This window comes from Lynx rufus, unplaced genomic scaffold (assembly GCF_022079265.1).
Source record: "Lynx rufus isolate CCGP_SWC_20201006 ecotype Redwood Valley unplaced genomic scaffold, mLynRuf1.p SCAF_11, whole genome shotgun sequence".
NCBI classification, from domain to species: Eukaryota; Metazoa; Chordata; class Mammalia; order Carnivora; family Felidae; genus Lynx; species Lynx rufus.
In genome coordinates, this window is record NW_025814825.1 from 42,012,049 (window position 1) to 42,035,713 (window position 23,665).

Genomic DNA, 23,665 nt, shown 5'->3' on the forward strand with positions numbered 1-23,665 from the left:
TCCCCCATCCTGCCCACTAAGCATCCTGAGCCTAGATGATCTTGGACCCAAGGTGTCTGCTGTCCAGATTTTCTAGTCAGGAAATGGAATCAAGCCAGAGGGACTTTGGCATGGATGGAGCCCTTGCCAACCTATACAGAGAGGGACTTTGATGAACAATAGGAAGTGAGAGGGAAGAATAGAAAGCTTGAGACTTAACAGAAAGTAGGGTCATCAATTCTGATTCCTTTTAGTAAGTGAGACTAGTCTTACCTTTCCAGAAAAAAAGCTTTTTTTAAAAAAATTTTCTTGGGGCGCCTGGGTGGCGCAGTCGGTTAAGCGTCCGACTTCAGCCAGGTCACGATCTCGCGGTCTGTGAGTTCGAGCCCCGCGTCAGGCTCTGGGCTGATGGCTCAGAGCCTGGAGCCTGTTTCCGATTCTGTGTCTCCTTCTCTCTCTGCCCCTCCCCCGTTCATGCTCTGTCTCTCTCTGTCCCAAAAATAAATAAACGTTAAAAAAAAAAATTAAAAAAAAAAAAATTTTTCTTGAAGAGAATCACTTATTTGAAATTGCCTTGTATAATGCAGGGCAGTCCAGGCCAACTTTTCAGTCCAGTTGTTTCCTGACATTCCCACTTTACTTCTGGCTTTCCCCCAGGTACAGCATTGGTCCCCTATGGTCTTCCCTGCATCCGTGAACTCTTCCGCTTCCTCATCTCCCTCACCAATCCACACGACCGCCATAATTCAGAGGTTATGATCCACATGGGATTGCATTTGCTGACAGTGGCTCTTGAGTCAGCCCCTGTAGCCCAGTGCCAAACCCTGTTGGGCCTCATCAAGGATGAGATGTGCCGCCACTTACTCCAGGTAAGACTGGATTTCTAGAGGGTCTGTGAGCCCTTGGCTATTTTCCACGGTCTCTCAGGGACCAGGGGGAGCACAAGGAGGTTTGGTTGATTGGTGAAAAGAGTATAGGATCCAGAAAAGAATCCCCCTTCCCAGTTGGCCAGTGGTCATCATCAAGAGGACTCTACTAATTCTCTGGGGACTCTGGCAGCCAAAGAGAAATATAGGAATGGCTAGATATAGTTTCCTTAGAGTACAGGACCTTAGTGGCAACTTCACAGAGTTTATTATCCTACTTTTCTCTTGGTTGAGCCATAGGTTCAGAAACCTAATGATTTAACCCTACTCTGATCTCCAGCTACTCAGTGTAGAGCGACTAAACCTTTATGCTGCTTCCCTGCGGGTATGCTTCCTACTGTTTGAGAGCATGAGGGAGCACCTCAAGTTCCAATTGGAGGTGAGTTTCTTGAACTTGGATAAAGAAAAAATAGCAAGATCTATAGCATCTTCAGTGGGGCCAGCTCTGTCCTGCTGCGGGGATGGGATTTAGGGGCTCCTAAAATCCTAGAGAGCTATTAGCCTGTGTAGTTTGGTTCCTTGGCTGTCCTCTTTGGTGGAGAAATTAAAGGGAGCCCAGAGAAAACTGGTTGGCTATAAAATGAAAGAAGCCAAATATGAGGACTGGTGGACAACCTCACTATGAGTGGGTACAGGTTTTCTGCCCAGCAGTTCCTCTGCAACACAGGCAGGCAAATCAAACTGGCTTTGCCACTAAGTTGCAAAAAGGAACTCTGAATAGTACCAGGTAAGGCTCCCATAGAAAGCACAAAGAGGGCAATAGGCAACTTGTTTTGGATCAGGCATAAGGTAGAGAGCCAGGCCTCCCCCAATGTGGAGGCCAAAGAGAAGGACGGAATGTCTTTAAGGATATGTTAACGCATGCCTCCTGGCTGGGCGTCTCCTTCTTGTATTTAATGTTTTTCCTATCTAATTTTTCTCTTCTGTCTTGAATCCTTATCCTACTCAAATGGCTATTACTGGGTTATTGCCAGATGTACATCAAAAAGCTTATGGAAATCATCACTGTGGAGAACCCCAAGATGCCTTACGAGATGAAGGAGATGGCACTGGAGGCCATTGTGCAGCTCTGGCACATCCCCAGCTTTGTCACTGAGCTCTATATCAACTATGATTGTGACTATTACTGTTCCAACCTCTTTGAAGACCTCACCAAGCTGCTGTCCAAGGTGCTGAGCATTATTACTGTCCTCTAGAAAGAAGGCTCTGTTAAGGAAATCTCTCTGGTGGTAGTGAGCATATTATACACGGGTGGGGAGGGGGGTTGCAACACTTGAGAGCTGGGGAATAGGAAGAAGAAAGGCATTTTCTCAGGGCAATGCAGAAGTTATAGGTGGTTTCAGGATTTTTGGAAAAAGATAAAGTATTAACCTCAAGTCTACTGAATCTGTTTACTTTCCAGAATGCCTTCCCTGTGTCTGGTCAGCTCTACACAACACACCTCCTCTCTCTTGATGCCCTGTTAACAGTGATTGATAGCACTGAGGCCCATTGCCAGGCCAAAGTCCTCAACAGTCTTACCCAACAAGAGAAGAAAGAAGCAGCTAGACCTGGCTATGAGACAGTAGATGGCATCCGAGAAGCCAGCAATAGTGAGAAGCATTTCTTTCTTTGAGGATCCCTGGGTTCTATGCTTATCATTTCTCTACTCACCAAATCCTCTCTCCTTATATCACTTCCACTAGGGGCTCTCCCAATTCTATGTTTCCAGGATTTGGTGGTTTGAATCATAGGCTAGGCAGGCAGGTTTGCAACACTCATGGATTTGTCCTTTTCTTCTCCACACTTTGGCTTTCATTTAATAATAATAATAAATTATTAATAATATAATTATTAATACTAATTATAGTAATTATTTAAATTTATTTATTTAATTAAAGTATAGTTAACACACAGTGTTATGTTAGTTTTAGGTGTACAGCATAGGAGAATTATTTATTTATGGGGGGAAAGAGAACCTAGATTAAAGGATATAGGACTTCTGTTCCTGAGAGCTCCAGGCCCTACCGTCCCCCACCTCAGTATCTGCTTCTACCCTAATTAATCTTCTCTGACATCCCCTTGAGACTGAGGTTGCAGATGACCAGAGAATGGGACTGGGTAATCTCTATTAAATTATAGAATCTAGGGTTGTCTGGGTGGCTCAGTCAGTTCAGGTCATGATCTCGCAGTCTGTGAGTTCGAGCCCCACATTGGGCTGTGTGCCAACAGCTCAGAGCCTGGAGCCTGCTTTGGATTCTGTGTCTCCCTCTCTGTCTGCCCAAACCTCACTCATGCTCTGTCTCTCTCTCAAAAATAATAAATAGGGGTGCCTGGGTGGCTCAGTCGGTTGGGCGTCTAACTTCAGCTCAGGTCATGATCTTGCAGTCCGTGAGTTCAAGCCCTGTGTCAGACTCTGTGTTGACAGCTCAGAGCCTGGAGCCTGCTTCAGATTCTGTGTCTCCCTCTCTCTCTGCCTTTCCCCTGCTCATGCTCTGTCTCTCTCTGTCTCAAAAATAAATAAAAACATTAAAAATAAATAAACTTAAAAAATTTTTTTAAATAATAAATAGACATTAAAAAAAAAAAAAAATATATATATATATATATATATGGGGCTCCTGGGTGGCTCAGTCAGTTAAGCGTCCGACTTTGGCTCCCGGTTCATGAGTTCGAGCCTCATGTTGGGCTCTGTGCTGACAGCTCGGAGCCTGGAGCCTGCTTCCGATTCTGTGTCTCCCTCTCTCTCTGCCCCTCCTCCACTCTCGCTTGCTCTCTCTCTCTCTCTCTCAAAAATAAATAAACATTAAAAAAATTTTTTTTTAATTAAAAAAAATAAATTATAGAATCTAATGCTTAGCTAACCTGACTACTTGTTTGGGATTAGGTTTGTCCTATTCAGGGCTGGTGACCTATGTGGGTCTATGTGGGACCTAGGCAGGTCTCCTTGACCTGGGACTCAACTTCTCCTATAACTCTGTTTGGCTTCCTACCCCATCTTCATTTATCTTCTTCTCTCTTACCAGCTGAGAGAGCAGCCAACGACGGGAAACCTGTAGGCATAGCCCCAGATGTCCCAGGCCTACATTTACCAGGTGGAGGGCGGCTGCCAGCAGAACACGGGAAGCCAGGATGCAGTGATCTGGAGGAAGCTGGTGACTCTGGGGGTGGGTACTGGGTATCCATGATCCTCAGCCCCCTCAACTGGAGGGTCTGGTAGAGAGCAGAGGGGTGGGGTGCACAGACACCCTAGGGCTATATGTGGGTAAACCTTGGCTGCTCACCCATGCCCCCAAACCTGGAGAGAGGAAATAGAATGTTTGGAGCCCTAGAAGATAGAATTTGTAGGAAGACTGATGAAGACAAGAAAATTTCTGAGTCATTCTCCTTTTTTACTAGAGTATATTGGCAACCTTTCTAAAAGCCTGGGAAAAGAGATCTTATGGGTATTTTCTTCTCTTCCACCCATCTCCCATTCCTAGCTGACAAAAAGTTTACCCGGAAGCCACCTCGATTTTCCTGTCTCCTGCCAGATCCACGGGAACTGATTGAAATTAAAAACAAAAAGAAGGTATATATAGCACTATCCCCAGAGCTTAACCTCTGCCTGCCTCTGTCTGGGTGTCTTTTGTAGGGTTTGTGTCTCAAAGGATAAGGGAGAGTGTAGCAGCTCATTGAATGGTTTCCCAAAGCTCATCTTTGCAGTTTTTTGGGACTTCAGCAACCCCCCAGTCTCCTTTGAAGACCTTCACTTCTAAGTCTTGTAATTAAGCATACCCTATTGTGTGCCTCTGGGCAAAATCTGCCCTAGGTGACAGCTAAGTATTACTGGTGGTAACAAGAGCCTGGGACCTGGTGTCATGTTGTGTCACTGGAGGTTAACTGGTCATCTCAAGCTCTGGGGTGAAGATTGGCAGTGAAAGGAAATTGACATTTATCTGCTGCTTTAATAAAATTCAAATAACTGTGTGTGTGTGTGTGTGTGTGTGTGTGTGTGTGTGTATTTTAAAACAAAGAAAACCTCTCTTTTAAAAAAGAAATGTTTATTTCTGAGAGAGAGTGAGTGAGCGAGCATGCATGTGGCAGGGGCAGAGAGAAAGAGGGAACAAGAGAATCAGAGGGAACAAGAGAATCCCAAGCAGGCTGTGTGCTGTCAGTGTAGAGTCTAACATGGGGCTCAATCTGACGAACCATGAGATCATGGCCTGAGCTGAAATCAAGAGTCAGACACTTAACTGACTGAACCCCTCAGGAGCTCCAAGAAAACCTTTTTTTCCTCTTATGGTCAGCCTAAATGACTTTGGTTTATGTGTCCCCTTAATTGCAGGGCTGTGACTAGACAGATAAAAGGTGGAGTTATCATCATAGTTAGTTCACCTTGTCCTTAAGAGCTGGGAAACCAAAGTAAGAAGAGAAATCCAAGCTAGGCTGTAAACTGATGCCAGGATGGCTGTAAAACTGGAGAGAAGAGAACCTCCTCTAATCTCTCTTTTACTTTTTCCTGATCCCCAAGTTGGTGAAGGGCTGTCCTATGCATCTTGGGAATTCAGAAATGAGTGAAAAGGAACTCCTCAGCCAGTTCTAATTAGACATGAAGATTGGGGAAAGCTAGAGTCGGTATGGTCCAGCCTTAGTTTTGGAGTCACTTAGAACCACATCCTAGGAGCCGGTTAGGTTACCAACTGTGGACCATGATGGAGCCCAGCCTGGCCTTGTCTGGTTTAGGAGCAGAGCATCTTCTGACACCTCTGGTATTTCTCCTCCAGCTGCTAATCACGGGCACAGAACAGTTCAACCAGAAACCAAAGAAGGGGATCCAGTTTCTGCAAGAAAAAGGCCTCCTCACCATCCCAATGGACAACACAGAAGTAGCCCAGTGGCTCCGAGAGAACCCTCGGCTGGACAAGAAAATGATTGGAGAGTTTGTGAGTGACCGCAAAAACATTGACCTGTTGGAGAGCTTTGTAAGGTGAGGAAGCTGTAAGAAATGGGGGACATAGGTCACATACTCTTCCTCTTCCCATGATTTATGTCTGTTGGACTTGAAAGTGTCTCCAGCAAGATAGCTTTGGGAGCCATTCCATTCTGCATAGAGAGCATTGCAAAGGGATGGAACAGGGTTACTGAGCACAAGGTAGGTTATGGGTTCCAGTGGATGAGATTTCCAGGCAAGAACTCACTGATGTGGAAAGGACTAAAGTTAGGAGTTGTCAGATTCTAATCTGTGTTAAAGATGACCAGGAGATAGAGATGGCCCCTTTTCCAGAGACTTGAACCTCCTCTGTTCTAGTATAAGAAGGTTAGAGGGACTGGAGCTAATAGGGAACCCAACATTTGCAGCTTATATATCTCTAGTCTCTTCATCCTTCTTCCTTTCCCTGTAGCACCTTCAGCTTTCAGGGTCTGCGGCTGGATGAAGCTCTTCGTCTCTACTTGGAAGCATTCCGCTTACCTGGGGAAGCACCAGTCATCCAGAGGTTGCTGGAAGCATTCACAGAGCATTGGAGGGTGAGTTGAATGGTAGGGCCTGAGCCCAGCATCCCAAGTTCATTTGACTGAGGGTTTTTATGGCTCCTGCTGCTGTCTCCTTAGAAGGCTGAGAGCAGCATCAGTGAGCTTTCTATAGAAAGGCCAGCTTCTGTTAAGGAGTTGGCAAGAGGTTGGCAGATTTCTTTCTGGGAGCCCTACTCTACCTAGCATTGGCCAGTGGGTTGGTAGTAAGGGTTTGGCCAGAGAAGGGCATTGACACAGATGGGGTCTTTGCTTTTTCAGAATTGTAATGGCTCCCCATTTGCCAATAGCGATGCCTGCTTTGCCCTGGCCTATGCTGTCATCATGCTTAATACTGACCAGCACAACCACAATGTTCGCAAACAGAATGCACCCATGACTCTAGAGGTAAGTTTGGATCCCAGCCAAGGCAGAGAGGGTCCAGCACAGTTTTGGGGGTGTAGCAGGAAGGACATGGGATTTCCAGTGGGTGCAATGGACAGAGTCTGTCCAGGGGAATTAGGGAGGGCTGACCAATCCAAGAGAAGAACTGTGTTAGGGAGGTGGGTTCTTTCACTTTCTGTTTCCTGAGTCCTATTTACCATAGACCCAGGAGTTCTTTGGGGGGGCTTCAGCATTCACACATGGGGGGAAATGCTTATTGGCCTGTCTTTAGGAGTTTCGCAAAAACCTAAAAGGTGTGAACGGAGGCAAGGACTTTGAGCAAGACATCCTGGAGGACATGTATCATGCCATCAAGTGAGTATTTGTGGAAAATAGTTTGGCTTTCTATTAAGCAGAAGCACACTGCTTCCTTTTCCAGATTTTAGAGTCACAGCAGACTTCAGTGATTCATATGCCCTGGATTTAGCCTTGAGACTCAGCTGGGCAGCCCCTTCCTTCCCATTTTTTCCTTAAAGAAGCCTGAACAACACTGGAGCTCTAGGATTCTGAGCCAGGATCTAAACTGCCCCTGCTAAGTAGAGTATCATGGGCTCATTTTCTGAACCCAAAGCAGCTGGGTTTTCTTGTTGAGCTCACAAAATGCATTCTGAAGCTGGTAGAGGACACAAGAGGGGCTCTGGAGGGTGAGGTTTGGGTCAGAAGTCAGAGATGGACACTTAGGTTTTTCACTGTAAATCAGAAAAGATAGAAATGTTCATCCTGTCATACCCAGAAAGAATGTGAGATCTCACTAGAGGACTAAAGGCCACAGTTAGAGACAGGGCTTTGAGATTATGGGGGATTATTGGACACTCCCTTTTTTTCTCCCTGGTCCCACTGGTGAGTAGGAAGCAGACCACTGAGCTGCAGTTTTGGTGACCTCTCATTGACGGATTGAACCAGTATGGGCCAAACGTGTTGTCCTAGTTTGGAACCAGTCAGGTTCACAGCAGTGCACCTACTCTTTCCTTTACCTCTGGACAGGAATGAGGAAATTGTGATGCCTGAAGAGCAGACAGGCTTGGTTCGGGAGAACTATGTGTGGAATGTGCTGCTTCATCGAGGTGCCACCCCAGAAGGCATATTCTTGCGTGTGCCTGCTGGCAGCTATGATCTTGACCTCTTCACCATGACCTGGGGCCCCACTATTGCTGCTCTCTCTTACGTCTTTGACAAAAGCCTTGAGGAGACAATCATCCAGAAAGCCATCTCGGGCTTCAGGTAGTTCAGCTTTGGCCTTGGTCTTGACCTCCTCCCACCTCTCTGAGTTAACATGGTTGCCTCCATGCCTTTCAGACTCCTGCTCTTAAGTTTCTTAGAAAGGGATTTCTCTTGAGTGTTTGGAGGGAGTCCGAAGCTTGAGAAAGCTCAGTCTTAAACAAACTCAAGAGTAGAAGGTTTCTTCCTGGAACTGATTGGGGAAGAATCCCAAGTAAGCCTCCTCAGGGACTTGGAAGGGCTGCCTGGCCTTCCAGTGACTCACTCTGTTTCTGGGATGTGACATTACAGGAAGTGCGCCATGATCTCCGCCCACTATGGCCTCAGCGATGTATTTGACAATCTCATCATATCTCTGTGCAAATTCACAGCTCTCAGCAGTGAGGTGAGCAGCGGCAAGAACTATGTACTTAGAGTTCCAAAGGAGGACCTCTCTTTTAGTCATGGATCTATCCTTATCTGTGGAGCTGTTTTCTCTCAGAGTATTCCTTCACTCCCTCTAGACTACAGCAGCACTTAGGGCATTTCTGTTTCACAGCCCTTAGGATGAGAATAATGTCACCTCATGTATTGTACCCCTTAGGATGAGAATAATGTCACCTCATGTAATTGGGGTGGGAGAGGAGATACATCACTGGGGAAAGCCTTATCCAGGTTAGCCCTTCCGACCAGTATTAGGAGGGATTGAAGCGTAGCAAACAGAAAGGCCCTCAGGGAGCCATAGGCAGAGTCCTAGAGATGTTCTTTCTAGATATTTACCAGACCCTAAGCCTTTTCTCATCTTCTTTTTTTTAGTCTATTGAGAACCTGCCTAGTGTGTTTGGAAGCAACCCCAAAGCCCATATTGCAGCTAAGACGGTATTCCATTTAGCCCATCGTCACGGTGACATCCTGCGGGAGGGCTGGAAGAATATCATGGAGGCCATGCTGCAGCTCTTCCGGGCCCAACTGCTACCCAAAGCTATGGTGGAGGTAATTCTTATAGGAGACTAATAACAAGGCAAAAGCCTGTAAACTCTGTGCTATCTGTGTATTGAACTGGTTGAAAGTAGCGCTGGGCCTGATGACTGCTGAAGCTTACCAAGAACACCTCAAATGTGAGACCACAGATCTTGGGCGAAGGGATAGCTATAAATGAAGGCTGGTATAAACCATTGCCGGTCACCAACTGTGGGGGGTCTAGTCAGTAATGTGGGGCAGTGAGCTTCAGGAAGAAAGCCAGAGAACTTTACATGGAGGAGCAGGAAATGCAAAGGGCATATGGAGAGAAATTATTCTTGGCCTGATTTTCCAGGTAGAAGATTTCGTGGATCCCAATGGCAAGATCTCTCTACAGAGGGAGGAGACACCATCAAATCGGTGAGGGCAGATCAGAGGATAAAGGCTTTGGGAAGGGAGGGTCAGAACTCTGGAGCTCACCAGGGCTTGAACTCTTTCTACAGAGGAGAGTCAACAGTGCTAAGCTTTGTGAGCTGGCTGACACTAAGTGGTACTGAACAGTCTAGTGTGCGAGGCCCATCCACTGAGAACCAAGAGGCCAAAAGAGCAGCCTTAGACTGTATCAAGGTAACTGGCCTGCCTACCCCTGGTAAACAAGCCTAGATCCCTCCCTACTAGATAGATGCTGCCCTAGGAACTGAAGAGTAGAATCACCCAGGACTTGTGGCCAGAGCTCACTCCTTCTACTCTCTCTCCCTACCTCTTGGGAATATTCTCTTCCCTCCGGTGCTTGTCAGTGACCCCCTCTCTCTCATGCCCCCTCTAGCAATGTGACCCAGAAAAAATGATCACAGAAAGCAAGTTTCTTCAGCTGGAGTCACTGCAGGAGCTCATGAAGGTACAGAATGAAGAGGAAAGAGAGATGAAAGGGCTGGCTGTGTCTAGGAGGGGAGGTGGGGACAGTGATGTTTAAATGCCTTAATTTCTGTCAGGGCAGGCCCAAGGGGCTCGTTTCTCCATGCTTTCCTGCTGTTCTCCTCTAGGCTCTAGTCTCAGTGACACCAGATGAAGAGACATATGATGAGGAGGATGCTGCTTTCTGCCTGGAGATGCTGCTGAGGATTGTGCTGGAGAACAGGTAGAAGGCAGTCTTTAGGCAGGCCTCATACTGGGCTTGTGCCAAAGGGATGGAAGACTGGAGCCATCTTGCTGAGTGGGCTCTAGGGGCAAGAAGCACATGAAGCTGTAGACAGTGGAGGAGAAGCTTGCTCATTATACCTGCCTGCTTGGGGTATAATAACCAATGAGCCCTGAAAGGCTTAACCTGGATCTAAAAAAGAGACTTATTACCTAGTGGCCTCTCCAACTGAAACTGTCCTCACCCTTATGTTCCTCAGGGACCGTGTGGGTTGTGTGTGGCAGACTGTTCGAGACCATCTGTATCACCTATGTGTCCAGGCACAGGATTTCTGCTTCCTTGTGGAGCGGGCAGTGGTGGGGCTGCTACGCTTGGCCATTCGACTGCTCCGCAGAGAAGAGATCAGTGGCCAGGTAAGCAGAGTGCAGCTGGGAGGGCAGGCAGTTATGCAGGGGACTAAAGCCACAGTGTCGGTTATGGGTAATGCCCGAGACAGAGAGTAAGTACATTTAGTGCTCCATAGCATGAGCCCAGTGACCTGTCACAGGGCTGGAGGAAATCTAACAGCTGGCATTGGGGATGAGCCTAAGCTGGTCCTTAGCATCTCTGCAGGTTCTGTATCTGCTCTGCTCTGTAGGGCTGGATGGTTACTGCCTTGTGGCATTCTCAGCCCTATACCTGGTTTCCTGGTTCTCATGCTTAGGACCCTCCTGAGATCTCTTGGCTCAAGTATAAAAGACAGCCAGCATAGAACTAGTAAGTGACTTCAGCAAGGTTACAGGATGTTAGATTAACACAAAAAATTAATCACATGTCCAGATACTAACAGTGAACGTATAGAAAATGAAACAAAAACACAATATTTACAAGTGCTTCAAATGAAGTGAAATACTGAGATACACACCTAACAAACATGTATAGGATCTGTATGCTAAAAAGTGTAAAGTTCTAATGAAAGATATCAAAGAAGATCTAAATAACTGAAAAGGCATACCATGTTAATGAACTTGAAGACTCAGCATAGTAAAGATGTCAGTTCTCCCATAAATTCATCTGTAAGTTTAATACAATGCCCATGAAAATCCCAGCAAGGTTTTTGTAGACCTAGGCTTATTTTAAAATTTAGATGGAAAAACACAGGCCCTAGAATGGCCAGACATCTTGAGAAAGAAGGAAGAGGGAAGAATCACTCCATCTGCTATTAAGGCTTACTGTATAACTGCAGTAATCAAGACTGGTATTTGTGGAGAGACAGACCCATAAAGCAGTGGAACAGAAGAAAGAACCCAGAAATAGACTCACACAAAGATGCTCAACTAATTTATTTTCAGCTTATATATTTAATCTATTTTGAGAGAGAGCAAGCATGCACGTGAGTAGGTGAGGAGCAGAGAGAGAATCCCAAGCAAGCTCCATACTGTCAGCACTGAGCCTGATGCAGAGTTCGATCTCACAAACTGGGAAATATGACCTGAGCCTAAATCAAGAGTCGGGCGCTCAACTGACAGAGCCACCCCGGTGCCCAGCTCAACTAATTTTTTTTTACAAAAGTGCAAAAACAATTCAGTGGAGGAAGGATAGCTTTTTCAGTTGCTGGAACAATTGAAATCAGTGGGTGGGGAACAAACAAGTGAACCTTGACCTAAGTATTATACCTTATAGAAAAATTATTTCAAAATGAATCCTAGAGGGCACCTGGGTAGCTCAGCCGGTTAAGGGTTCAACTTTTGATCTCAGCTCAGGTCATGATCTCATGGTTCATGAGATCAAGCCCGGCATGGGACTCCATGCTAACAGTGCAGAACCTGCTTGGGATTCTCTCTCCCCCTCTCTCTGCCCCTACCCTGCTCATGCTTGTGCACACTGTCCGTCTCTCTCTCAAAATAAATAAACATTAAAAAAAAAGAATCATAGATTTAAATGTAAACTGTAGAAGTATGAAACCTTTTTTTTTTTTTTCTAAATATAGTTAGGCTAAGTAATTTGGGTTTTTTTATTAAACTTTTTTAATGTTTATTTATTTTTGAGAGAGGCAGAGACAGAATGCGAGTGAGTTAGGGGCAGAGAGAGAGGGAGACACAGAATCATAAGCAGGCTTCAGGCTCCGAGCTGTTAGCACAGAGCCCGACACGGAGCTTGAACTCACGAGCTGTAAGATCATGACCTGAGCCAAAGTCTCAGGCGCCACCCAGGTGCCCCAAAGTATGAAACCTTTAAGAAGAAATACAGGAGGGTATCTTCAGGAGATAGGCAAAGTATTCTTAGACTTGATACCAAAAGCACAATCCATAAAAGGAAAAATTGATAAATTGGACTCTATCAATATTAAAACTATACTCTGTGGAAGCTAATGTGAAAAGGATGAAAAGATAAGGAGCATATCTTTGCAAATTACATATCTGAGAAAAGACTAACATCTAAATAAAAGAACTCAAGATACAACAGTAAGGAAACAATCCAATTAGAAAATGGGCAAAAAATATGAATAGACATTTCACTGAAGAAGATATACAGATGGCAAATAAGCACATGAAAACACTTAAATGATGTTCAACATTATTACCCCACAGGGAAATGGAAATTGAAACCACAATGAGATATTACTACCCACCTATCACAAAGACTAGAGTAAAAAATAGTGATATTACCAAATGCCAGCAAGGGTAAAGGTCACTCATATATTGCTGATAGGAATGTAAAATGGTACAGCTCCTCTGTCAGCAGTTTCTTCATAGAACTAAATATGCAGTTACCACACAATCTAGCAGTTGCACTCTTGGGCACTTATCCCAAAGAAATTAAAGCTTACTTTCTCATAAAAACCTATTCATGAATGTTCATAGAAGTTTTATTTATAATAGCCAAAAACTGGAATCAGCCCAAATGATTTTCAACAGGTATAGTTAAACTGTGGGACATATGTCCTTAAGTCCTTAAGACTGTTCAGTAACCAAAGCAACAAACTATTGATAAACACAACAATTTGGATGAATCTCCAAGGGATTATACTGAGTGAAAAAAAGCCAATTTCAAAAGGCTATATATTATATAATTCCATTTATATGACATTTTTGAAACGACAGGATTTTAGAAGTTATGAACAGATTGCCAGGGGATAGGGATGGGGGCAAAAAAGAGGCAGATGTGTTTATAAAAGGGCAACACGGGGAATCCTGTGGTGGTGGAACTATTCAGCATCTTGACTAGCAAAGGATACATAGACCTAAAATTAGGTGACTAAGTTGACTAAGTGACTTAGGTGACTAAGAACCTAATACGCATATGAGTAAAGTAAAACTGGGGAAATCTGAATAAGATCAGTGGATTGTATCAATGTCAGTATCCTTGTTATCATATACTATAGTTTACGTAACGTTACCATTGGTGTAAATGGGGCAAAGCATAGAAGAGATCTCTCTGTGTTAGGTTTTACAGCTGCATATGAATCTATAGCTCAATAAAATTTTTAATTAAAAAAAGACTGAAAAAAAGAAAAGACCAGGAGCAGGACCAGTTGGGTCCTAGCCAAACCATCCTCACTGGCCTAAGAAAACTGGTGGGAAAGGAGACTAGACAAGAAGCTGTGTGCCCACTTCCTGCTTCCCATCCACCTAGGTGCTGCTCTCCCTGCGCATTTTGCTACTAATGAAGCCCAGCGTGCTGTCCCGAGTCAGTCACCAGGTAGCCTATGGGCTCCATGAACTCCTTAAGACCAACGCAGCCAACATCCACTCAGGTGATGACTGGGCCACCCTCTTCACGCTACTGGAATGCATTGGCTCAGGCGTAAAACCTCCAGCTGCACTGCAGGCCACAGCCAGGGCTGATGCACCTGATGCTGGTAAGCCCTTTCCCAGGGAGACCCACATTGGCAGATAAACAGTTATGGCCCCAGGGGTTGAGACAGGAAAACAAAATACAGGCTATTGCATTTAGCAGATTAGACACCCCTGGCTTCTGCCATCTGCTTCCAGAGCTTCCTGTACCCACTGGCCTTTCCCCAGCACCCATGGGTTAAACAGCATGAAAGCTAGTAGGCAATATAAACAGCTATGATACCAGGCTTCCTACTGTCCTGAGGACTGTTTTATCAGAAACTATGTCCTCACCACCACCCGCACCCCCTGACAGCTGCTACTAGATACCATCAGGAGCCCAAATTAGCCTGCTGCCACATTTGGTCAAGAGAGAATCTGTCCAGGGGCATCTGGAAGTCTCAGTCGGTTAAGCATCTGACTCTTGACTTTGGCTCAGGTCATGATCTCACAGTTCGTGGGATCAAGCCCCATGGTAGGCTCTGTGCTGACAGTGCAGAGCCTGCTTGGGATTCTGTCTCTTCCTTCTTTCTCTGCCCCTCCCCCACTCATGGTCTGTTTGTTTCTCTGTCTCTGTCTCTCTTTCTCTCTCCCCAAATAAATAAACTTAAAAAAAAAAAAAAACTCTGTCCAGACCATCCTCCAGCCCTCTGATGAGAGGGTTGAAACTAAGCTGGACCAAGAGAGAGGAGAGGCCAGGCTTTAGCACCTACTTCTCAGAACTGAAATCATCCCTCATCCCAGTGTCCCCCTTTCCACCCTGACTCTGCCCTTCTCCCTGCTGACTCAGGGGCCCAATCAGACAGCGAACTCCCATCCTACCATCAGAATGATGTGAGCCTGGACCGAGGATACACTTCTGACTCAGAGGTCTATGCTGACCATTGTAGGCCTGGCAAGATCCACCGATCAGCCACAGATGCTGATGTGGTCAACAGCGGTTGGTTAGTGGTAAGTGAGCATACAGGTAGTGGGTGAGTCTTCCCTCCTTGTCCTGTGGGAAAGATTCCTGGTCCTCCAGCAGGACATCTAGGGGGAAGATCAGGCTCAAGCCTGGGTTCCCAGCAACTCTGTGTACTTTACAGGTGGGGAAGGATGACATCGATAACTCCAAGCCAGGTCCTGGGCCCAGCCGGCTAGGCCCTTCACCCCTGGTCAATCAGTACAGCCTAACAGTGGGGCTGGACCTCGGGCCACATGACACTAAGTCCCTGCTTAAATGTGTGGAATCTCTGTCGTTCATTGTGCGTGATGCTGCCCACATTACACCTGACAACTTTGAGCTCTGCGTCAAGACTCTCCGCATCTTTGTGGAGGCCAGTCTGAATGGCGGTGGGTTACCCAATGAAGGGGCAGTTGGGGAGTAACCGTGTGAATATACGGGGGAAAGGGAGGAAAAGGTAGGCCGTCTGTGTCCATGGATGTAGAATTGTGACCTGGGTCTGGCTCTGCCCAGGGTGCAAGTCCCAGGAGAAACGTGGCAAGAGTCACAAATATGACAGCAAAGGAAACCGCTTCAAGAAGAAATCCAAGGAAGGCTCAGTGCTTCGGCGGCCTCGAACCTCCAGCCAACATGCCACTCGAGGTGGGCATAGTGATGATGATGAGGATGAAGGCGTGCCTGCCAGCTACCATACGGTGTCTTTACAGGTCAGTCAGGACGTAAGTATGGCATCCTTTACTTGCTCTCCTCTCCCTCCTTGTGACATTGGGAGCCTGGGCAGAGCCAGGGACAGCCAAGGCTGAGAAGGACCTGGTTTCCAACCCAGGACCTTAGCCACCACCTCCACAGTGTTCCCCTATCCAATATCCAGACCTTAATATTTAAGGTTTATGTTTTGAATAAGTAATACATGCATATGGTACAAAGTTCAAAAGTAGAAAAGGGTAAACAGATAAAAGTAAGTCCCGGGGTGCCTGGGTGGCTCAGTCAGTTAAGCATCCAAGTTTGACTCCGGTCATGATCCCACAGTTAGTGGGTTCGAGCTCTGCGTCAGGCTCTGTGTTGACAGCTCAGAGCCTGGAGCCTGCTTCAGATTCTGCGTCTCCCTCTCTTTCTGCCCCTCCTCTGCTCCCTCTCTCCCCCTCTCTCTGTCTCTCTGTCTCTCTCTCTTTCTCTCAAAAATAAACATTTAAAAAAAAACACGTATAACTTAAAAAAAAAAAAAAGTCGCATTCCATTTCTGCCCCCAGTTGCTAAGTTCCCCTCTCCAGAGGTACACACTGCCACCAGTTTCTTGTCTGTCCTTCCAGAGTTATTCTTTGTCTATTCAAGGTATATAAAATTTATTTTACAAGCAGACTTCATATCACTGAATAAATGGAGAACTAATTGCCTTAATAACTGTAGAAAAATCCTGAAAACAAAAAAATTATTAAAGTTGACCACACACTATTGCCCACCAGAGCCTCTGAGTCTGATGTTTGCTTTCTGTTTGTAAGGTGAAATTAATAAGATGAGGCTTAATCTGTCATCAGAAGGTATGAAAGAGAATTGAAAAGAAAGTACCTTTTTCACCATGTAATTCATTGTTACTAAATACCTATTCCACACACCTCCTCATGTCTCCTGCACTAGGAGTAATACCCAACTTCGGGAAGCACTGGCTGGAAGGGGGCAACTAGCTCATGAAGTTGAAGAGAAAAGGAGGGGTGGGAGGGGTAGAGTATGGTGTCACTGGTAGTAGGGTCTCCCTTGAAGACTCAGTCAGGGACAGTGTTTTGGGGGTGGGGGGGCACCCACGGACCTTAACTCATCCTGCCTCTCCTGTGACCCCCAGTTGTTAGACCTGATGCACACCCTACACACGAGAGCGGCCTCTATCTACAGCTCGTGGGCGGAGGAGCAGCGCCACCTGGAGACAGGTGGTCGGAAGATTGAAGCAGATTCACGCACCCTCTGGGCCCACTGTTGGTGCCCTTTACTGCAGGGTAAACATCAGGGGAGCAGGCAGGGCAGGGGCAGAAGTGAAGCTGGAGCTTGGGAAGCACCAGGATCAGGATGCCTGAAGGATCCTGAGCCTATTCTCACTCTCAGGCATCGCCTGCCTGTGCTGTGATGCCCGGCGCCAGGTGCGGATGCAGGCACTGACCTATCTGCAGCGAGCACTACTGGTACATGATCTGCAAAAGCTAGATGCCCTGGAGTGGGAGTCCTGTTTTAACAAGGTAGGACTCCCCTCTAGTCTTAAGGCAAAGTTCAAAGCCTTAAGACAGAGCTGGGCAGCCTGAAGAGCCCCTGATGTCAGTCCTCAGCCTGCATCCTATTTTTCCCTTCTGCTCTGTGCTTATCCACCCCACCCCACCCCCTGGCTTCCTTGGGGCAAGGCTGCCAACTGACCCTGCTAGGGAGACATTGGCTCTTTACCTACCAGGTGCTGTTTCCTCTACTGACCAAACTCTTGGAGAACATCAGCCCTGCAGATGTGGGTGGGATGGAGGAGACTCGAATGAGGGCTTCCACACTGCTCTCTAAGGTACTGCTCAATGCCCTCACCCACCCACTCTCCCCATACTTGCCTCTCTGCAAGGAGGGAAGCTAGGCTTCTGCTAGGACCTAGAGATGCAATGTGGGTGCTCAGGATCCCCAGCTGTGGAGACTCGGCAGAACCCAGAGACCTGGGAGGATCTTGGAATTCAGAGGAATCTCCGCTATAGGATTCCCATGCAAGATAGGGCAGGCTTCCTTCCCAGCCTTGGAGAGGGATGCAGACAGCTCCGACCCCTCTGCTAAAAGGGGCTGGTGGGCCATAGGTCTTCTTGCAGCACCTGTCTCCGCTGCTGTCACTCTCTACCTTTGCGGCCCTCTGGCTGACCATCCTGGACTTCATGGACAAGTATATGCATGCAGGCTCCAGTGACTTACTGGTATGTTCTACCACTGCCTGCTTCCTCTCCCACCTGCTGGGAAGACATGCTGTTTTCCCTCGATGGATGCCTCCTTACCATATTCCACCATGCCCTCTTTCCCATCCATATGGTCCCACTGCCACCTACAGTCAGAGGCCATCCCTGAGTCTCTGAAGAACATGCTCCTGGTGATGGACACAGCAGAGATTTTCCACAACGCAGATGCCCGAGGAGGCAGCCCCTCAGCCCTCTGGGAGATTACCTGGGAGCGCATTGACTGTTTTCTGCCCCACCTACGAGATGAGCTCTTCAAGCAGACTGTCATCCAGGGTAGGAGGCTTAGCTCAATTTTATCAAAAAGAGTCCCCATCAGAGAGTCTGGAGCTAATAAATAGTTCTCTGTATCTCATATTTGTGGGAGGATTGTTGGGTAGCTAGGGCTCTGCTTGAAGGAAAACACTAAGAGCTGCCATCTGGTTTTTCTGCCCTCCCCAGACCCCATGCCCATGGAGCCACATGCCCAAAAACCTATGGCCTCAGCCCACATGGCTCCTGCTGCTGGGGACACAAGGACACCTGGCCATCCACCTCCTCCAGAGATGCCTTCTGAGCTGGGGGTCTGTGGTGAGTCCTTCTGAGCTAGCCTCCTGGGTGTTGAGCAAGAAGTAGGAGGCCTAAGAGGAAGCCCAGGGTAGTTTGGGATTGCCACTGAGCATGGGCTGTGAGCCAGGGAAAGGAGGGAACCAGAGTATTCTGGTCACCTGCTCTTCCTGTGGGAAGTGACAGGACCAAATAAGCTCTGATGAGCTACCTGCTTGAGATTTTCAGGCGTGGGAGGAGAAGGTTGGATCAGGGACTTGACATAAATATGCAGCAGTTGCCCTTCAGGAGGGATCCTAGTAAAGATCAGACCATAATTTACTTGACTGGAGGTACAGCAAAGGAGATAGAGGGTAGGTATAAGGTAACTGCATTTTTGAATGAGTTAAAGGGGAGATTGCCAACTACATAGCCTGGTAGGAGTCATTTTGTTCACAGCAATGGGGAAAAGCAGAGGTTAGGTAAGCCAGCTGGAGAATGTAAGGGAGTCTGACCAGCCCCTCGCTCTCCCTGTAGACTTTGAGAAGCCTGAGGGCCCTCGGCCTGCCAACAGCAGCTCCCCTGGATCACCAGTGGCGTCTAGCCCCAGCCGACTGAGCCCTACTCCAGATGGGCCTCCTCCCCTGGCTCAGCCCCCACTGATCCTGCAGCCCTTGGCCTCCCCACTGCAGGTGGGTGTACCACCCATGACTCTGCCCATCATCCTCAACCCTGCTCTCATTGAGGCCACTTCACCAGTGCCCCTCCTGGCTACACCCCGTCCCACAGACCCCATGCCCACCTCTGAGGTCAACTAAGGCAGGCTCCTCAGAGATCAGGACCAGTACTTCCTATCAGGCTGTCCTCGGCCACCCTCCCACCTGTCCCAAGGGCCACAAACTTCTCAGGCCCAGCCTGAGCTGCTGTCGCTGCTACTTGGATGGGGACCTGAAAAAGAGAACTTTTATAGCCCCTCCTGGAATCCACAATCAGGCTGAGGAACCTTTTTCCTTTGCTCCCCATTCCTGGGGTTCTAACCTGAGAGCGCACTCAGGTATTGCCTGCAGCCTGGCAGCCCTGGGGAGGCATCTCTATGCCAGCCTGCAGTGCCTGCCCTCCTGCCCCTCCTGCCCTGTGGTCAGGCATTGATAGCCAAGCCAACCATTCTGCACTTTGTGTCCCTCTCCCATCTCCATTCCCATCAGCCCTGGGCCACCTCCTCCAGTTCTTCCTCTTTTATTAATTAGTTGGTCGGTTTGGAGAGTTGATTGGCACCATGGAGGGTTGGCAGGTGGGGCTGGACAGAGGGACTACTACCCACAGGAGCATGTACATATGGAAAAACAGGACAACAATGGACTTTTTATGATGTAATAAATGTCTTAGTACCAATGTCATTGCTTTTCCCTCTGGTTTCCTTCTTGAACTTATGGGCACCATGTTATTGGGATACCCAGGGCTTGGACCTTGCATGAACCGAAGTGAGGCTGGCCTACCAACAGTCTGGCCCACATGGCCCCAGGCTACCAGCCATCCAGGCGCCAGTCAGGATTCCTTCCCCAGTGTTGCTGCCCTACAACCATCACCACCACCACTACAACAGCAGTGCGCCCTTGTTACCAGGGATATTCAAGGGTTTGGGCACTTGTCCTCTTCCGTAACTGCTCCAAGGTTGACACCTGAGACAGCCTAGACTGGGGTCAAAAGGAAAGTGAACCAGAGCTGAGCTGTAGTTCTTCAGAAGTCTTCCCTCAGATGTGCCTCGTGGTCCAGGAGCACAAAGGGGAGTCCGTGGGGCTTAGGAAGGATGCCATCTTGTCCACAGCTGTGATCGTGTGTTTCTGGGCACAGGGCATTCATTTTGGCCCCAGACTGAGGAGGGACAGTTTTGTCCATCCATCTCAGTTACTGAAGCATGATTGGAGAACCCCTCCCCTTCTTCCCCTTTGTTTTATGGTAAGATAAGTGGGAGTGTGTTGGGGGCAGGCAGAGTGGCTCCTACAGGGCTGAGGGTGGGATGTAGAATGCTATGTATTGAGCTTTTCTGGATGAAGTATCTACCTCGTTTTGGCTTCTTCCTCCAAAGTGGTCCCTTCTCCTCTGGGGGGAGACAAGGGAGTGGTACTACCTGTTGTACTACCGGCTGGCCTCCCCCATGGGGAGTTATGGGCACTCACCCTCTTCATCTGGGACCAGCTGGCTATATGATCATCCAGGACCTCGGGCTTCCCTTTGCTCAGTACCACCACCTGGATGTTGCTGGGAGTCTAAACCTCAGGAAGTACCTTCCTCACGTATAGAAAAGGGCACCTTGGAAATAGGAAGAGCTTGATGTGGAAAAATACATGCAACGTCATGAAGTTCCTACACTAGTTTTTCCCTCTTCCTTCATTCTCCCCAGGTAGTCCAGACCATGCCTGGTTTCCACACTAACCAGAAGCCTTGCCTGACCCTATCCCTAGGAAAATTAGGAGAATGGCTGCACCCCTGATCTGCACTTTTTCTGTGTGAATGCAGACAGGCCTGGATCTTCAGTCAGGTGGACACTAGGGCCCTCTCCTTCAGCTATGAGCTATGATGTCTCTGTTCTCCCATTTGAGCTCCACAAGCACTGCCTTTAAATATTTATTTGGGAGAGGGAGAAAGAGAGAATCCCAAGCAGGCTCTACACTGCCAGTGCAGAGCCCAGTGTTGGGGTTTGAACATACCAACAGTGAGATCATGACCTGAGCCGAAGTTGGACGTTTAACCAACAGAACCACCCAGGCACCCCTCAGGTATTTGCTTTTGTTCTGGGTTCACTGCTTGAGAGACAGGTGGCTATGAGTAAGTAAAAACCACTCAGCCCCTGAGCTTCAGTTGAAGAAAAAGAATTTTATTTAGTTCAAGTATACCTCCTTTCGATACTCCTCGCTCAGCTTCGGAGACACTAGTTTTTCTTGGTTCTCCTCTGCCTCACTGGCCATACCTCTTAAGTTTCCTTTGCTGGCTCCTCAGTCCTAATCATTAGAATGCCCCAGGGCCTGGCCCTTGTTCCTCAAATTCTTTCTCCACACTCACTTGCTAGGTGATACTGTCCACTGTCAAGACTAAATACCATCCATTACACTGACTTTTTGTCCAACTCCCCCTCATCATCTCCACTTGTATGCCTCAGGCTCTCAAAGGAAAAATTTTGATCGCCCCCTACAAACCCACTCCTCCCCCGGTGTGCCCCATGTCACTAAAGGACAACTTCATTCTTCCAGGTTCTCAGCCAAACCACTCCCATCCTACATCTGACTCCTCAAGCAAATCTTGTTGCTTCTGTCATTCAAATTTATCTAGAATGTGCCTACTTCTCGCCATCCTCACCCATTTTCACCCAAGTCTAAGCCACCATCTGTTGGACCACTGGTCTCCCTCCTTCATTCCAGTCCTGTACTCTCTACTCTCCACACAGCAGGCAAGTGTATCTTTTTAAAACACGTCATATCATTTTCACTCCATTGCTCAAAACCCTCCAGGGGCTCCTGGGTGACTCGGTTGGTTGGGCGGCTGACTTGGGCTCAGGTTCATGATCTCACAGCTCATAAGTTCAAGCGCCAGGTTGGGCTCTGTGCTGACAGCTCGGGGCCTGGAGCCTGCTTCGGATTCTGTGTCTCCCTCTCTCTCTGCCCTTCCCCGCCTCTCTCTCTCTCTCTCTCTCTCTCTCTCTGTCTCAAAAATAAACATTAAAGAGAAAAAACCTCCAAAGGCTTTACATCTCATCAGAATAGAGTCCAAAGTTCTTATTTTATCCCACCTACCTAAGCTTCTTGCTCTTTCTCAAACATACCAAACACATTTGTGTTGAAACTGGTCCCTCCACCTGGAAAGCTTTTCCCCCAAATGTCCACATCACTTCCTTCCTCCCTTTTCTCAAGTCATAGTTCAAATGTTACCTCATCAGACAAGTCTTCCCTCATTGCTACAAAGAAAACCCTTGTTATTATCTCCTTGCCTACTTTATTTTTCTACTAGCACTTATCACCAACTGATATAACCCATTTGATTTTTATCTACAAACGAAGACCTTATTTTCTAGAGTAGGCCCTCACTATTTATTAGTGAACGAATGGAGTAAATTCATGGTGCCTCTGCTTTGGGGCCAGGTATAGTGATAGGGCTAGGTACAGAAACAGAGATAATCATTAGGCTGGAAATTAGTGGAATAAACAAGAGGTTTCTTAATCCCAGATAGATGAGGCTATAGTAACTGACAAACTACTTTGAATCAGTGAAAATCTCCAGACAAAATAGTGGGAATTGGAGTTGACTGATAGATAAATGGGGGTTCATTATACTATTCTCTCCACTGTTTATATGTTTGAAATTTTCTATAATAGTTTTGCTTTAAAAATCTTCTGATATGTGCAACTGGGTGGCTCAGTCGATTGAGCATCCAACTTTGGCTCAGGTCATGATCTCACAGTTTGTGGGTTCGAGCCCCGCCTCAGGCTCTGTGCTGTTTGCTCAGAGCCTGGAGCCTGCTTCAAATTCTGTGTCTGCTTCTCTCTCTGCCCCTCCCCCGCTCACACTTTGTCTCACTCTGTTTCTCAAAAATAAATAAATGTAAAAAAAATTTTTTTAATCTTCTGATAAATTACAACTCAGAATCTTATAACTAAAATAGCTCAACCTCGGGTGCCTGGCTTAGTCAGTGGAGCCTGTGACTCTTGATCTCGGGGTCGTGAGTTCAAGCCCCATGTTGAGTGGAGAGATTACTTAAAAATAAAATAGCTCAATTTGTATGGGCTTTTTTAGAGGCAGTCATGGAGACTGGAAGAATTGATGCCAATTTCAGCTGGTAGTTTATGAGCACTTTGAAAGGACAGTTGTGATCATTGCAACAAGCACAGGCTCACTAAGTTGGAGTTTATCAAACCAACCTCATTCCATTTTAATGTAAGGGTTATGGATCTGATTTACCAGGGGAATGTAGTAGGCAATATCCCTGGATGTCAGCAAAATTTTCAGTGGTATCTTATGATATTGACTTGAGAGGCTCACAGTGGAAAGGCCTGCTTTGTTTTATATCAGTTTAAGGAAGAGCTTCATCCTAGAATTAGTAGACTGGGTATTTTCATTTCTAGCTATTGTGTTTGATTGTTACTTCACCTCTCTGAGACTTAATTTCTTCATCAGTAGAGGTAATATTTATCTCCAAGGGCTGTTGGGAGGAAGAATAAGAACTTATAGTACCTTAACACACTACCTGACACATTCCATTTGCAGGGAAGATGAAGAGGAGGGGGAAGTAACAGGAAATAGCCCCACATCAAGGGCCA

General features: G+C 47.0%; 1 protein-coding gene across 7 annotated transcripts in view; it reads left to right on the plus strand.

Moving 5' to 3' along the window:
- Positions 1 to 19,753, plus strand: part of GBF1 (golgi brefeldin A resistant guanine nucleotide exchange factor 1) — a 122,345-nt gene extending 102,592 nt beyond the window's left edge. For 4 of the 7 annotated variants that reach the window (XM_047073351.1, XM_047073354.1, XM_047073353.1 and 1 more), the window contains exons 12-40: positions 637 to 848; positions 1,186 to 1,284; positions 1,880 to 2,074; positions 2,308 to 2,497; positions 3,911 to 4,051; positions 4,367 to 4,455; positions 5,651 to 5,853; positions 6,269 to 6,392; positions 6,657 to 6,782; positions 7,051 to 7,133; positions 7,803 to 8,039; positions 8,328 to 8,421; positions 8,832 to 9,008; positions 9,331 to 9,395; positions 9,479 to 9,602; positions 9,802 to 9,873; positions 10,019 to 10,113; positions 10,373 to 10,526; positions 13,729 to 13,954; positions 14,719 to 14,879; positions 15,014 to 15,260; positions 15,385 to 15,590; positions 16,709 to 16,859; positions 16,966 to 17,096; positions 17,303 to 17,404; positions 17,682 to 17,795; positions 17,927 to 18,107; positions 18,273 to 18,401; positions 18,894 to 19,753. In XM_047073351.1, the coding sequence (XP_046929307.1) occupies positions 637 to 848; positions 1,186 to 1,284; positions 1,880 to 2,074; positions 2,308 to 2,497; positions 3,911 to 4,051; positions 4,367 to 4,455; positions 5,651 to 5,853; positions 6,269 to 6,392; positions 6,657 to 6,782; positions 7,051 to 7,133; positions 7,803 to 8,039; positions 8,328 to 8,421; positions 8,832 to 9,008; positions 9,331 to 9,395; positions 9,479 to 9,602; positions 9,802 to 9,873; positions 10,019 to 10,113; positions 10,373 to 10,526; positions 13,729 to 13,954; positions 14,719 to 14,879; positions 15,014 to 15,260; positions 15,385 to 15,590; positions 16,709 to 16,859; positions 16,966 to 17,096; positions 17,303 to 17,404; positions 17,682 to 17,795; positions 17,927 to 18,107; positions 18,273 to 18,401; positions 18,894 to 19,174 (4,409 nt within the window). In that variant the 3' untranslated portion in view covers positions 19,175 to 19,753. The remainder of the gene's footprint in view (positions 1 to 636; positions 849 to 1,185; positions 1,285 to 1,879; positions 2,075 to 2,307; positions 2,498 to 3,910; positions 4,052 to 4,366; positions 4,456 to 5,650; positions 5,854 to 6,268; positions 6,393 to 6,656; positions 6,783 to 7,050; positions 7,134 to 7,802; positions 8,040 to 8,327; positions 8,422 to 8,831; positions 9,009 to 9,330; positions 9,396 to 9,478; positions 9,603 to 9,801; positions 9,874 to 10,018; positions 10,114 to 10,372; positions 10,527 to 13,728; positions 13,955 to 14,718; positions 14,880 to 15,013; positions 15,261 to 15,384; positions 15,591 to 16,708; positions 16,860 to 16,965; positions 17,097 to 17,302; positions 17,405 to 17,681; positions 17,796 to 17,926; positions 18,108 to 18,272; positions 18,402 to 18,893) is intronic. The other 3 variants (XM_047073358.1, XM_047073356.1, XM_047073357.1) reach the window with 1 other exon arrangement.
- Positions 19,754 to 23,665: the final 3,912 nt, after the last annotated feature.